This window comes from Carcharodon carcharias, chromosome 26, assembly GCF_017639515.1.
Source record: "Carcharodon carcharias isolate sCarCar2 chromosome 26, sCarCar2.pri, whole genome shotgun sequence".
In the NCBI taxonomy this organism is placed as follows: domain Eukaryota; kingdom Metazoa; phylum Chordata; class Chondrichthyes; order Lamniformes; family Lamnidae; genus Carcharodon; species Carcharodon carcharias.
The window spans coordinates 24,523,404-24,537,547 of NC_054492.1; the positions used below are offsets into that span (position 1 = coordinate 24,523,404).

The 14,144-nt window shown below is 40.0% G+C and overlaps 1 protein-coding gene across 2 annotated transcripts in view; it reads left to right on the top strand.

Moving 5' to 3' along the window:
* The window catches only part of golm2 (golgi membrane protein 2), a 103,284-nt gene that overhangs the window by 39,573 nt on the left and 49,567 nt on the right, over nucleotides 1–14,144 (top strand). For both annotated transcript variants that reach the window (XM_041175138.1, XM_041175139.1), the window contains exons 2-3: nucleotides 124–294; nucleotides 6,705–6,759. In XM_041175138.1, coding sequence (XP_041031072.1) covers nucleotides 124–294; nucleotides 6,705–6,759 — 226 coding nt within the window. The remainder of the gene's footprint in view (nucleotides 1–123; nucleotides 295–6,704; nucleotides 6,760–14,144) is intronic.

Here is a 14,144-nt window from a genome sequence, read left to right on the forward strand (position 1 = left end):
TGTAAGTAGGGTTTGGATAAGTTTAAGATTTTCGAACAATCCTCCACATTCTGCATCTCATAGTTCCCTATCAAGTTAAAGTCATTAGTTTGTGCAGCAAATTCTATGTGTCTCTTCCACCAGGTGAAGAAGACAGATACTGCTAAAAGTCGTTTAGAGAAGAGGAACTCTGAGCTCATGGGGCAAGTGGACACTCACAGGCGGCAGCTTGATGAAAAAGAGGATGAATGTAGTAATCTGGGTAACCAGCTCCAAAATAAAGAGAATTTGATGAAGAAATGCTTCGAGGAGAAGGTAAGAATAACATCTTCATATTCAAAGTAGTATGTTATGGTTATAATGTGCATACCAAGGTTGACAATTAACCAATCATGCAGTATTCAGTCTGATATTTACCGCCCATTAATAATTGCTGCTCTAATTTATTCATGGTATTTTACACTAATAATGACATTTTAAATTTGTTACTTGTTTCCCTGTTATATTGATTTTGTTTTTGGGAATTGATTAATAGCTATGTCACTTTATTAGCCACATTGTTGTTCCTTCTGGAAGGATGAAAATAGTTGTTTCTTACAACAAAGCTAAATGTTCCGTGGAGAACAGAAAATTGAACAACCCTCCCTATTGCATTTTTAATTACATCTTACACAGAGCCATCTCTTGCTATGAAATTTTAAATTGCTAAGGAACACAATCAGTGAATGAAGAATAGCAGTGCAATGTGTTCTGTTTCTGAAGATTGGGAAGTGATGAGCTTATTTTAATAGGTCAGTATAACAGGCTACAGTGAAATGAATTTTGGGATGCACTTGTCGCTTGGTAATTCAGAGCAAGTAAAAATACAAGCTGACTAGTTTAAATTATATCAAAATATAATTTCTAAGCTGTGCAGAATGTGAAAATAAATTGATTTGATTTAAATTCCTCAGCACTGAATTTCCTTTCCAGCTATCAAATTACTGTCATACATAATTCAGGATTGCCAGGGTTGTAATTTAACCATTTTTGCTGTCTTTGTTTTTTTTTGCTTGTGGTAGCACGGCCACTAGTAGCAAATGTTCTGTTTCACTAGCAAAGCTAATTAGGATCAAAATTTCAAACATATGCTTTGAATAATAAAAGTGTCTTAAATTGTACTCCCAGGTTCAAACAGCCTGCCAGTACTTGTTATTGAGGCTTGCACATGAATATTTGTTACCAGTGGCCATTAGTCATACCCTAGCAGGGAGTCAGTATCTCAGGAAGAGACAAAATTAGCTGAAAGAACTACATACCCTATAATAAAAAGCACACTAAAGTACATTGACCTTCTCAGATTCTCTGTTTAAGAAGCCCCTTGTCTGTCAACCTATATAGAGAACATTTATGCTTGTTAACTAAATTGAGGTTAGGGTTATCCTATCCCATGAAGTCTAGGTTCTTGCTCAATGCCAAAAAAAACTCACTTAAGTTTTTAAAGCAATTGTATCCCAAATAACAGCCTATGATTGTAACAAAAATTGAGGATAAAGCTGACCAAATATACAGTAACAGTTGTCAGATTAAGAACGTCACCGAGTTAGATGGAAGGTTGCATCCTAAGTTGTCATCAATTCAAGTTCGGAAGAGCTATTAAGTTGAAGAAGCAGATCACAGATATTAGCAGCCTGCATCAAAAAACACATTTGAAATGTAGCTGCGTAGCACGCATGATTTTTATGAAGTTATTCAATGGATGTTTAAGTGAATGGAAGAGAGCACTTACTTTTAACCTCTTGGGGATAAAATCACATTCTAGTGAGTTGATATTTGAGGGGATTTATAACTAGAGTGTGGTATGTTAGTTTCTTTATACCTTGGTATTACACTTCTGGAGAAAACAGTGACAGCCTAGTCTATGGCAAAATTAAAAGCGGGCTTAACATTCAGGAGAATCGGGGATTGTTTGTTGAGGTTTAACAGTTAGTCACTTTGATCAGTTAAGAGCTGAAGGATTTTCTGTTTTTAAAAAAACCCAAAATATCCTTTTGTAATTTGAAAAATTGGGGAACGTGGAAGCACCAACGGTTTAATGTTTTCAGGGGAGGTGGTGGCATCATATTATTACTAAACTGGTAATCCAGAAACCCAGGGGTAATGCTCTGGGGACCCTGATTTGAATCCCACCCCGGCAGATGGCGGAATTTGAATCCAATAAAAATCTGGAATTAAAAGTTTAATGATGACTGTGAAACCATTGCCTTTAGGGAAGGAAATCTGCTGTTCTTACCTGGTCTGGTCTACATGTGACTCCAGACCCACAGCAATGTGGTTGACTCTTAAATGCCTTCTGAACAAGGACAATTAGGGATGGGCAATAAATGCTGGCCGAGCCAGTGACACCTACATCCCATGAATAAATATATTGTAAAAAAAATTTTGAAGTGACTCTTTACCAGAGCCCCTACTTAAGTTAGCTGTGTAGTTCCAGAATTTCCTGTTCTAATTAAGATTGCTACTGCTGACTATTATTCCTATTATCTTTCCTGACTGCTTTTGATTTTGAGAAACACTACCTTGCGTAAACAGGCAAGCTATCTTTTTAAAATAGTGTTTGGTCTACCCTAATAGACCAGGAGGCAATAGTTTGACTTGAAAGTCTGCTACTGGTAGCACTACAATTTATAGAAGAAAAACACTTAACCAAAAAATATAGGGACAAATTTATATCCAGTATCCATTTGATAGCTAACCTTTTACACTGCTGCCTCTAACATTACACCCCACAGTTACCATTTATCTAAATAATATGGATTTGGGGCAGGTGCTGATGTGGACTCTGATCTTGCCCTGCACAGTATGGTGGTAGCCACTCCTTTCCTTAGAGAAACAAAAAATGCAAACAACCAAGAGCTTGGCTTTTAAAAACTAATTTCTTATAACTTGGGGATGCTGGACAGAATTGAAGATAAAAATAAACAAGTGCTCTGATATGATGGAGAACAGATCAGAAGTTTTTCATCAAATGCTTTTACAATTGGTCACGTATATTCTTTTAAACTATAGTTTTAGATAATTGAAAAATTTTTGTTCCCTCCTGGATGTTATTCCTTCAGTCAAGGCTGTTCTTTTAGTTTATGATTCACTGTTACTCTGCTATTGTCAGGTCTGTCTGGTACTGCACAACTTAAATCACAGCTCATTTAAATACTGAAATCTACTTGATTACCTTGTTGAGAGTTTTGAAGAACAGTTGACGTTTAGAATGAGCAGTTGCTCCCCCGATAAGGTATATGGGAAATACAATTGACCAGCATTGTGTGTGGAATCGTTGAACAAAATGATACCAGGTTTGTTTTTTGATGTGGTGTGAGTTGGTGCCATCTTGTCTAGAGCAGCAATTGGGGTTGATGGATTAGTTTCTGTCTCAGGGCTGGGGGAGCAGAAACTCTTCTGCATTCTACCAGAATCTCTGTGTTTGAGAGAGAATGATATTCAGCTCAGCAAGATTGTTTAAATGGTCAACTCCCCCAGCCATATACATATCAACTGGCCACTTGGGTGAGGTGTCTGCACTCATGTGTTGTGTCCTAGCAATAGTAAGTGCATATTGGATGGAGTGGCAGGGAGAACTGGAATAAAGGCAAAAACTACTTTTCAAGATGTGATTAATATATTTCAGTAGGTTTTAATTGATGGCACCATGATTGAGTTAAACTGCATCTCTTAAATTACAGCCTACTATATTCCTACTGGTTCATTAGTGTTGAAATGAAATCCTATAAACAGTGCTAAATGTTATAGAACGTAGTTCAGAGGAAATTTAAATGTGAGGCTTCATGGGTCGATGGTGAAATTCAAGAGCATTGGAAAATTATAATCCAAGGGCATGGGCAAAAAAAGAGTCTCAACAATCCTTCCTAGTTCTCTCATATAATCAGTATGTGTTGTTGTCACTTGGACAATGTAATTCCGGTTTTACTGTAGTTGAATTCAATAAGATCTCAAGTTGTTCCCTTTGCACTGAACTGTCTCAATATAACAATATTCAATTCTGTAAACAAGACACTGATATGTTTATCATTTTTCAAAGTGACCGAAAGAGAATTTTGGCTAAAACAGTGACAATTATTTTCCTTCTCTTTCGCCACTGAAACATGTTCTGCAGTTTGGCTGAATACAGTATTGATCTACACTAAGATTGATGTCATAGCTACACATTTGAGATGAGAGTTGGCATGTTAATGGGTATTTCCTTAGTATGTGTGATAAATTTATATTTCCCATTGCTTTGGAGCCTTTTCCTTTAAATTCCCATAACCTTGGCTGAGAAAGCACTAGTTGCAGATACTGCAGCTATGCCTTGATCTGTCAAAGTTTGGTTTCTTCTGACAGTGGTGTAACAATGAAAACAAATATGCCTACACAATCTGAACCTCTCTTTCGATCTCCAATGGTTTCAGAGGGATCTGATGCACATGACAACTTTTACCATTTCAATTTTCATTTACTTTATCCAACCTTGAATACTAAAAAGTTACCAACATTTACCTAAAAGATGCTGGCCAAGTATTACATAATATATAATCATGCTGTATGATTATTCGTATGACACAGAATGGTTGTGGACATTAGACTGGACTCCTTTCTGTAGCCTTAGTGTTAACATAGAATATTCATAGTTGCATTTAACTGAGGCCCCTTGTGATAGAGGTGGGTTGCCTCACATCCTATAAAAAGTACCTGGATGAGCACTTGGCACATCATAACATTCAAGGCTATGGGCCAAGTGCTGGTAAATGGGATTAGGTAGGTAGGTCAGGTGCTTCTCACATGCCGGTGCAGACTTGATGGGCCGAAGGGCCTCTTCTGCATTCTGTGATAGGTAAATGTGAATAATATATCTTGAAGCTTCAGGAAATTTTTAATAATTTTTTACTTTCGTCAACTAGTAAAATTCAGATCAAACCTTAGGGATGTGTACCCTTCCTACTGCACAACTGAGCTCTTGATGTGTGTTCTCGCATTGATGGTATTTTTGTGTCTTCCGATGTCTTGAGGAGGGAGGTTAATTTACCTGTAACAGTCTAGATGACCGTCTTTTCTAAATGTTTTGCTTTACATTGTGAAGTTTTGTGTGTCCGTGTTGCCCAGATCTTCTGGTCAGTGGTGGAGCGGGCACGCATGCCGCTGATCCGTTTTAAAACTGCACTGCACCCTTTTTTGTGCTGGAGTCTTTGGACCTGCCAGTGCCGACTCCATCAAGGATCCGGTGACATGGGGAGTGGAAGGCCTAGTGACAAAGTGCAACTGCGGCAAAGCCACAGCCCTTTTTTGGTCATAAACTGAAGGCATGCTTCCTGACACCTGTCTTCAATTCGTTCTGTTGCAGGGTTTAAATGTCCCTATCTTTGTAAGTATTCCCCACCCAAATCCCCTCCTAACAATGCTGACCGCCTGCCCTGCACAGCAACCTCTCCATAGTGCTGATGGAGGGTGGGGAGCTTTATACCTGCTAATACAACTAATAAATCAGTGTAACAAGCAGAGTAAGTATAGGGGAACCAGCCCAAGTCTGCATGGTTATGGCCATTTCATCCCACTGTTGAATCACGAGGCAGTCTGGGCAGTGGTAAACTGGCAATCGAAAATTCCATTATCCTGCGCAAGGACCGTGCGTGTGCACACATGGGCCTTCCTCAGGGTCCCGATGCTCATCAGTGGCTTACGTTGAGTTGTTCGCCACTCCCGATTATTTTTTAAAAAGACATTGCTACTGCTTAATGAAGACAGCAAAGGCAAGGGTTGTAAATAATTGCTTTAAGTGATTTAGAAACAGATGTTTGAAACGTGAATAGTCTGAGGTAGGATTTGCTGCCTGATGCAGTAAATGCATTCCAGTGTTTGTCTTCCTGAACTAATTGGTAGCAGGCTGCCCTAGTCCTCCTAGAGGTTGAGGTTGGAAGGTGCTGTCGAAGGACCCTTGGTGAGTTGCTGCAGTGGATCTTGTAGATGGTACACACTGCTGCCGTCCGTTGTTTGGTAGGGGGAGTGAATGTTGAAGGTTGTGAGTGGGCTGCTTTGTCCAGGTTGGTGTTAAGCTTCTTGAGTGTCGTTGGAGCTGTGTTCATCCAGGCAAGTGGAAAGTACTCCATCACACTCCTAATTGTGCCTTGTAGATGGTGGACACGTTTTGGGGAGTCAGGAGGTGAGTTACTCTCTGACCTGCTCTTGTCACCACAGAATTTATATGGCTAGTCCAGTTCAGTTTCTGATCAATGGTAATCCCCAGGATTTAATAGTTGGGGGATTCAGCGATGGTAATGCTATTGAATGTCAAGGGAAGATGATTAGATTCTCTTGTTGGAGGTGGTCAATTTTAATTGTCTGATTGGACTTATGTGAAACGCATTGGCAGTTTTTTTGCATTAAAGGAGGCTGTCTAAATATAGGTTATAGCTTGGCAAAGACCAAGGATTAAACATTAAAATTTTCTGGTCTGTAAACTATACTGAATAAACTGATTGAGTCATTAACTGAGTCACATTCAAGAGGGATGGTTGGGTTAGCATAGTTAAAGCTTTGTGAACTTTGTGCTGTTAGAATTATCAACAGAGATTGTTTTTGATAGTTGCCACCCTGAAACCATTCAAACTGTGAAAAATTTGCATCCAGTTTGAGATAGGCACACTAAATTTCTGGCATAAAACAGGTTTTCACAATTCTTTTTCTTTTCCTTCCAGGTTAAATTTCAGAATAATCTAACAGATCAGCTGTCTTTGATCCATCGGTTACAAGGTAAGAATTGAGGGGTGGATTTTTTTTTGGCCAACTGCTAAGTTTTCACATTTTGACTACAAATGTAGTTTACCAGCTATAACAATATTCCTGACACCTATGCTATGCTAACAGTATTCCAAGCATTACTTTATAGCACAGTAGTGCACTGGTTATGTTAGTAAGCTTGTAATCCAGTAATGTGAATTTTTCCGCAGTGGCATTTTGATCATTTGAATCTAATTTATAAATATCAATGGAAATATCTATGAAGCTGACAAATTGCTGTAAAAGCTCAATAGGTTCACAAATGTACTTTAGGGAAAGGCGCCTGCTGTCCTTAATCCAGTTTGGCCTAATATATGACTCCAAGCTCCACAGCAATATGGTTAACTCTCACTGCCCACTGGGCAATTAATGCTAGCTTTTCCAGCAATGCCTGCATCTTGAGGAAAAAAATAGTTCCAGCAGTACCCTATGCAATTTCTAACTTTACTGCATAACCAAAACAATTCATCCTTTCACAGCATCTAGAAGTCAGGGTGGCCTTTGTGGGGTTACGAAAATATTAATAGGATTATCTGGGGTGGAAGACACTATTTTTAAACCTTTGATGATCCTTGTTGCTATTGTGTTGAGTAAAACAACCAATACAAAAATAATACCTTTGCCGTTAAGAGTCTTGATTAGCTGCATATTGTATTTTAGCACAGTTTAATTAGAATGCAAAATTTGGGAGAATTTTGCTTCCAATTTTTGTTGCTACATTGCATGAGACTAAGGCATGTCTTAGCCTAGGCAGCATTTGTGACGTCATGGTTACATCAGAGCTCTTAAGCTGGTGAATTGAAAAATTATCAATGCTTCCCATTCTTGCTATCCAGAGGCTTTGCTGATTGTGCATGTTTAGATTTTAGAGGAGAATGGGATTGGCTTTGGTGTCACGTATTACACAATTGAATAATCTGCTACTGTTCACTGTCTAGATTGGAATAGTCTTTAGAGTTGTTGGCACTTGTGAAATTATACCTCAGCAAAAATCAGAACGTTTAGAAAGGAAATGAAGGGGGAAGGAAGAGTTGGGCAATAGTCAGATTATACATGTAAGACAGAGGTAAAAACAAAAAAACTGCGGATGCTGGAAATCCAAAACAAAAACAGAATTACCTGGAAAAACTCAGCAGGATATACATGTATTCTCCAACTTTGACTTCAACCTGATTTCTTCTGACCTTGACTCCATTTTTTTCTCCCTTTGTCCAGTCTCTCCCCACCTACATCCTTGACCCTCTCATGCCCTCCATCAGTTTATATGTTTCAAATTTCCTGACCCTTACATTGTCCTCTTCATATGGACAAATAATTACTGATCCCTCGACACTTCCATCCACCACCAGGACAGTTTGAGGGCTGTCTGTTCCTTCCAAACCATTTCCATTGATCATCATCCTCCTTTTGACTTGCTGAACTTGTTCTCTCATTGAAGAATTTCTCCTTTAATTCATTTCACTTCCTCCAAATAAAAGGCTATGGGTACCATATGGACCTTAGCTATGCCTGTCTTTTTAGGCAATATGTGGAACATTCCTTGCTCTAACTCTTCCCTTCCCTCCCTTGACTTCTGTTTCCATTTTTAGCAATAGGCTGTTAAATAATATTCATTATAAATCCACTGACTCCCACAGCTACCTGGACTACACTTTCTCACACCCTACACTCTGTAAAGATTCCGTTCCATTCTCCCAGTTTCTCTGTCGCATCTGTCCTGGTGATGCAAACTTCAACAACTGAGATGTTTCTGAGATGTCTTTTTTTTCCTCCACCAAGGATTCTCCCCCAACAGGACCTTCGGTCATGTCTACCACATTTCCCACACTTCTGCTCTCACCCCTTCCCTTCATTCCAGAACCATGGCATGCTTCCCCTTGTCCTCACCTTCTACCCCATAGCCTCCATATTTAACAGAAAATTTTCTGCCATTTCCCCCAGCTCCAGCGTGATGGTAACATCAGACCATGTTCCCCTTCCCTTTCAGCATTCCGAAGGGACCATTCCTTCTGTAATATCATGGTCAGCTCCTCAGTCACCCCCAACACCATGTCCCCTTCCCACGGCACCTTTCCATGCAATTACAGGAATTGTAACGCCTTTTACTTCCCCTCTCCTCACTATGCAAGGCCACAGACATTCCTTCCAGAGGAAGCAGCAATTTATACTTACTGCTTTCAACTTAATATACTGTATTCGCTGCTCTCAACACAGTTCTCTCTACACTGGGGAGATTAAACACAAAATGGGTGAGCGCTTTGAGGAGCACCTCTATTCAGCCCGCAAGCCTGAACCAAGCTTCTGGTGTACTGTCATTTTAATCCTCTGCCTTCCTCGCGTTAATATTTCTGTCCTTGGCCTGGTGCACTGTTCCAGTGAAGTTCAATGTAAGCTTGAGGAGCAGCAACTCATCTTTTAATCAGGGCAGAGGTTCCCATGGTATGGGTCGTGACCTCCAAGTGGAGTCACGGTATGAGATTTTGGAGTCACAAGTGGTGGCCATGGAGCTTGGACTGAGTTTTGGCAGCTGTGAGACCCCTATAAATGTTTGTGTTTTTTCTGTCGATGAGTGTGGCTTAATCATCTGTCCTGAGGCCTGATTGCTGCCACAACTACAGCATGTAAAAGAAAAAAAGTGGGTGGTCTCTGTTTTCAGGGCAAACCCAACAGCTTTAAACCCCCCATTCCACCCACTGGCTTAACAAATCACAGCAACCCCCTCAAATTTCACACTCGGGTCACAAAGTCTGAGACGTTAAAATGGGGTCACATTGGGAAAAATTTTGCTGAGCACGGGATTAGGCACTTAACAGCCTTCCAGAATTGACATTGAGTTCCAAAATTTCAGTCTCTAAACTCTGTTTCCACTTTGCATGTTTCATTTTTTCTTATTTTTGCTTTCAGTCAGCAGCATTCTGTTCAAGGCTCTTCTTTTGTTTCTTTGTCCCTTTTCTTGCCCCATCACCATTCCCTTTGGCCCTGTAAGACTAACTCTTCTGTCATTCAATCTCTCCTGTCTTCCATTCCATCATAGGCCTTCCTTTTCCTTGTCCCACCGACCCCTTGCTCAAAACCTATTACATCTCTAACTTTTCCCAGTTCTGATGAAAGGCCACTGACCACAACATTAAATTTGTTTCAATGCCCACAGATGCTGCCTGTCCTGCTGAATATTTCCAGCATTTTTTTGTTTTCAAATCAAACTTGTTGAGTAATAGCATTTTCATTCACAAAATGATTAACTCCGTGTGATTTTTAAGTTGCACCGCTATCTCTCACTCCTTTGGCAAGTAGAAGATCTGCAATGAAGGAAGCTAACTATTAGAGATCATCACTTTGAATATAGCAATCTATGTCACGAATATATAGAGCAGGAGAGTAGGCTATTCATCCCCTTGAGCCTTTCTGCTATATTGCAAATAGTTATTGCATAAGTCCTTTCTCTTTTTGTAATGAGCTGTTGTATGAAAATGAAGATAGATACTCTCATACACATGAGAATGCCCATTCAAAACTGTAATACCTCAAAGGTCAAATTGGCATCAAACATCTCAACAATATCTCTTGTAGTTTCCTTTATTATCTGTGCTAATTCCTATGGTTTGTTGTTTGAAAAATGAAAATGATCCTACCAGATAATCCAAGAGATCCTAAATGAGTACTTCTCATCAGTAGAGATCCTAAATGAGTACTTCTCATCAGTAGAGATCCTAAATGAGTACTTCTCATCAGTAGAGATCCTAAATGAGTACTTCTCATCAGTAGAGATCCTAAATGAGTACTTCTCATCAGTAGAGATCCTAAATGAGTACTTCTCATCAGTAGAGATCCTAAATGAGTACTTCTCATCAGTAGAGATCCTAAATGAGTACTTCTCATCAGTAGAGATCCTAAATGAGTACTTCTCATCAGTAGAGATCCTAAATGAGTACTTCTCATCAGTAGAGATCCTAAATGAGTACTTCTCATCAGTAGAGATCCTAAATGAGTACTTCTCATCAGTAGAGATCCTAAATGAGTACTTCTCATCAGTAGAGATCCTAAATGAGTACTTCTCATCAGTAGAGATCCTAAATGAGTACTTCTCATCAGTAGAGATCCTAAATGAGTACTTCTCATCAGTATTTACCAAGGATTTAGCGGTCGATTTGTCTAGGAAGAGTGTGTAGATAGCCTGGATCATGTTGAGATCAAAAAAGAGGAGGTGTTAGGCGTATTGAAGAATATTACGGTGGCCAGATGGGATCTACCCCAGAGTACTGAGGGAGGCAAGGGAGGGGATTGCTGGGGCCTTGACAAAAATCTTTGTATCCTCACTGGCTACGGGTGAGGTCCCAGAGGACTGGAGAATGGCCAATGTTGTTCCATTGTTTAAGAAGGATAGCAGGGGTAATCCAGGAAATTACAGGCCTGTGAGCCTTATGTCAGTGGTAGGGAAATTATTGGAGAAGATTCTTCATGACAGGATTTACTACCATTTGGAAGCAAATGAGCGTATTAGTGAGATGCAGCATGGTTTTGTGAAGGGGAGGTCGTGTCTCACTAACTTGATTGAGTTTTTCAAGGAAGTGACAAAAATGATCGACGATGGAAGGGCAGTGGATGTTACCTACATGGATTTCAGTAATGCCTTTGGCAAGGTCCCTCATGGCAGACTGGTACAGAAGGTAAAGTCGCACGGGATCAGAGGTGAGCTGGCAAGATGGATACAGAATTGGCTTGGTCATAGAAGACAGAGGGTAGCAGTGGAAGGGTGCTTTTCTGAATGGAGAGTTCTGACTAATGGAGTTCCGCAGGGATCAGTGTGGGGATCTTTGCTGTTTGTAGTATACATAAATGATTTGGAGGAAAATGTAACTGGGCTAATTAGTAAGTTTGCAGACGACACTAAGGTTGGAGGAGTTGCAGATAGTGAAGAGGATTGTCAAAGGATACAATGGGATATAGATCGGTTGAAGACATGGGCAGAGAAATGGTAGGTGGAGTTTAATCCGGACAAATGCAAGGTAATGCATTTTGGAAGGTCTAATACAGGCAGGAATTATACAGTAAATGGCAGAACCCTTAAGTGTGTCGACGGGCAGAGCGATCTGGGTGTACAGGTCCACAGGTCACTAAAAGTGGCAACGCAGGTGGATAAGATAGTCAGGAAGCCATATGGCATGCTTGCCTTCATTGGGAGGGGTATTGAGCATAAAAGCTGGGAAGTCATGCTGCAGCTGTATAGAACCTTGGTTAGGCCACACTTGGAATATTGCGTGCAATTCTGTTCATCACATTACCAGAAGGATATGGAGGCGTTGGAGAGGGTGCAGAGGAGGTTTACCTGGATGCTGCCTGGTCTGGAAGTTATTAGCTATGAGGAGAGGTTGGAGAAACTCGGATTATTCTCACTAGAGCGACAGAGATTGAGGGGTGACTTGATAGAAGTTTAGAAAATTGAGTGGCATGGACAGAGTAGATAGTCAGAAGCTTTTTCCCAGGGTGGAAGAGTCAATTACTAGGGGACATAGATTTAAGGTGAGAGGAGAAAACTTTAGAGGAGATGTGCGGGGCAAGTTTTTTATGCAGAGGGTAGTGAGTGTCTGGAATTCGCTGCCAGAGGAGGTGGTGGAAGCAGGTACGATAGTGGTGGTTTAAGAGGCAGCTTGACAACATGAATAGGAAGGGAATAGAGGGATACGGACCCCAGAAGTGCAAAACGTTTTAGTTTGACAGACAATATGATCGACGCAGGCTTGGAGGGCTAAGGGGCCTGTTCCTGTGCTGTACTTTGCTCTTTGTTCTTATAATCATTTAATTGCTCTTCTTCAGATAATTTGATCATGGAGGCAGCTTTTGCATTAGTTTTCGAAAAACAAAACACATGGCTCATGACTGCCATTCCTGTAAGGTAGCATTGTGGCACTGCAAGATGGAGCAATGATCTGCTGCTGTGCTTAATTGTAGAATTTAGGTTTCATGGAGTAGTTTTGGCAGTTGCTGTTTGGAAGTGCTGAGTGGAAACTGAAAGGCTTATGTTACCTATAGTTTCTATTTCAACAAGTTGTGTGTGATGGGCAAAGGGAGTTAATTGGTACCAGGAGTAACATTCATGTTTCAAAAACCAATCAATACTCATTCTTAAAAAACAATCTTTGAATCGAATTAAGTGCCATTATTTATATGTTAATATGCATTTGTGAGAGTTCTGCCACTGAAGCAGTGGAACAATAGAGGACTTGGAACAGGAGGCTGTTGAAAGTTATGGTGCAGTATACTACTAGAGTCTATTGGTTTGCTGTTGAAATATGGGAGTTCCTTTTGCTGCTTTCACCAACCAAAAACAGCATTTTGCTTTACCCTGACAGGATCCAGAGTATTAACATCAACGGAGTATTAACATTATCATCAGCGTTAGGATTTCCTGTGGACTCCTGTGAGGAAAAGTGGGTTTTCATTCTGAGTCCTTGAATTTTCTTTCCTCTAGATTTAAAAGGGTGGTTATCAAATGTATTTTGAGGAAATAATGCAGGGACGACATGGATGTAATTTACAGAATGATTACTTTTTTTTGTATCATTTTAATGGTTTTGAAATTAGAATACCTGCTGCATATGATAAAATTAAACTAAAACTGTTCTTTCTAATGTAACTATTAATTGATGTTGCCTGTATAGCATCGGTGCAATATCACCCTGAATTGAGAAATATTAGTCAAGGCTTATAATAGGTCATAATTATAGATGGGCAGCTTGATGAGACACACTCTGTTAGAGTCTTTCATTTATGATGTCAGCCTCTTTTACAGGTGCTCTCATCCCACTTGTCTATGACTGAAATTCGATTAAACTTCTAAAAATTTATACATTCTGTAGAGGTTCTTTACAAAGCCTGTAACTTTAGTTGACGGTTTGCATCTAAGAGTAGGTAGTAAGCATAGTTGCACATTCTTCTGGTTCCCTTTCGCGTGGTATTACAATGAGGTGGGGTGCAGGGTCACAGAAGCAGTTCTTCATATGGCAAATTCAATCAAGAATGTTCCCTAACATCCTGCTGTGTAATGGTATGGACCTGGGAGCAGCCTATCTACACAGCCCTAAAGTAAATAATGTTGTGTGATGGTCATAGCCTGAAATGGTAACTCTGTTTCTCTCCGCAGATACTGCCTGACTTGCTAAATGTTTCCAGCATTTTCAGCTTTTATTTCAGATTTCCATCATCTGCAGCATTTTGCTTTTGTGTTGTAATTGTGTGCCCTACTAAAAGGGACAGCCATGAAAAGAGGGAAAAGGTGTATTTTAAAAAAAGAGTAAATGAGTAGAATGAAGTTTCATACACAGCCTGCCATCCCTACACAGGTGCCCCATGTGCACTCC